The sequence below is a fragment of the Eimeria mitis genome, genomic scaffold, assembly GCF_000499745.2.
Source record: "Eimeria mitis Houghton genomic scaffold, Emh_scaff1192, whole genome shotgun sequence".
NCBI lineage: Eukaryota > Apicomplexa > Conoidasida > Eucoccidiorida > Eimeriidae > Eimeria > Eimeria mitis.
In genome coordinates, this window is record NW_013568119.1 from 3,819 (window position 1) to 5,497 (window position 1,679).

The 1,679-nt window shown below is 47.1% G+C and overlaps 1 protein-coding gene across 1 annotated transcript in view; it reads right to left on the reverse strand.

The window, feature by feature from the left end:
• Window positions 1–997: 997 nt before the first annotated feature.
• The window catches only part of EMH_0031590 (serine carboxypeptidase S28, putative), a gene marked incomplete at both ends in the record, with an annotated part of 4,050 nt that continues 3,368 nt past the window's right edge, over window positions 998–1,679 (reverse strand). Inside the window, 2 exons of the mRNA XM_013494532.1 lie at window positions 998–1,008; window positions 1,211–1,499. Of these exons, the coding sequence (XP_013349986.1) occupies window positions 998–1,008; window positions 1,211–1,499 (300 nt within the window). The remainder of the gene's footprint in view (window positions 1,009–1,210; window positions 1,500–1,679) is intronic.

Here is a 1,679-nt window from a genome sequence, read left to right on the forward strand (position 1 = left end):
GACCTGAATAAGAAACGAGGATAAGTGTTGTAGTTGATAAACCCTTTTATTTATATTTATAAGGGTTTAGGGTTTAGGAGGGTTTAGGGTTTAGGGTTTGACCTGAATAAGAGACGAGGATAAGTGTTGTAGTTGATAAACCCTTTTATTTATATTTATAATAGATAGAAACCGCCAAGGGTCTTCTTCTCCATTCGTAAAGTGAATATCTGTTGCTGCCTGTAAACCCTCAATTTGTTTTCCTCCCCCCCAGTTGTTTGTTTCTTTTATACTCTCATCCGCAAACAAACCATCTGTATACACACACACAAATTAGGGTTTAGGGTTTAGGGTTTAGGGTTTAGGGTTTAGGGTTTGGGGGTGGGGGGGCAGGGTTTAGGGGTTGGGGGTTAGCGTCTGCGGTTCAGTGGGTGGGGTCTAGGGTTTAACGGCTAGGGTTTAGGGTTTAGGGTTTAGGGTTTAGAGTCTAGGGTTTAGGGTTTAGGGTTTAGGGTTTAGGGTTTACGGGGGAGGGGGAAGAGTTTGTTGCAGACGTCAAGGTGAAACTGCAGGTTGATGGATTCTGGCCTCAAACCCCCAGGCGCTGCCACCTAAACACCAAATTAGGGTTTAGGGTTTAGGGTTTAGGGTTTAGGGTTTAGGGTTTGTCAAGCCAACCTAACATAATTTCTTAGTAGCTGAAGCCGAGATATGCAGGAAGTGCAGCACAGCTCCCACTGTAGAAAACAAAGTCTCTCAGGGTTTAGGGTTTAGGGTTTAGGGTCTAGGGTTTAGGGTTTAGGGTTTAGGGTCTAGGGTTTAGGGTTTAGGGTTTAGGGTTTATAGAGACCTGCCAAAAGCCAAACTGAGAACAGCTCTGCCACATCCACAGCCTCGTGTTAGAGAGCACAGAATTATCTGAAGTATTTCACAAACCCTAAACCCTAAACCCTAAACCCTAAACCCTAGAAGCCTAAACCCTAGAACCCTAAACCCTCACCACAAGCTCCCACAAAAGCTAAATCCCAACTGCAAGAAGGCATAAACCCTAAACCTTCACCACAAGAACTCGTAAACCCTAAACCCTCATCCTCCAGGTTTAGGGTTTAGGGTTTAGGGTTTAGGGTTTGTGGGGTCGCACCGAGTTGAGTGTCAGTAGCAGCAAGGAGGTTTAGGGTTTTACATTTTGTTTGTTTGCTGCTGCATGCATTTCTGAAGTATTTCGCTAAACCCTCGAGCAGCTGCTCCCCCCCATCCCCAGGTTTTTTTGTTTCTTTTTTTTTCTTTTTCTCGGGCTTGTGCTGCTGCTCAGAGCTGCTGCTGCTGCTGCTGCTGCTGCTGCTGCTGTCGATGCTGCTGCTGCTGCTGCTGCTACTGGTGTTGTCAGTGCTGCTGCTGGAATCGCTGCTGCTGCTGCTGCTGCTGCTGCTGCTGCTGCTGCTGCTGCTGCTGTGTGGGGTAACAACCCCCAAGGATTTGCAGAGGTTCTCTATTAAGGGACGTTCAGCTGGGCGGTTGTACTGTGCAGCGCAAACCCTAAACCCTAAACCCTAAACCCTAAACCCTAGACCCTAAACCCTAGACCCTAAACCCTAATAACTGAGGAAGACAGCCCGAATGAAGGCATTTCGTGCTCTTTCTCCGCAGGGAAAAGGGGAGGGAAAACGTTATAAAACCCTAAACCCTAAACCCTAAACCCT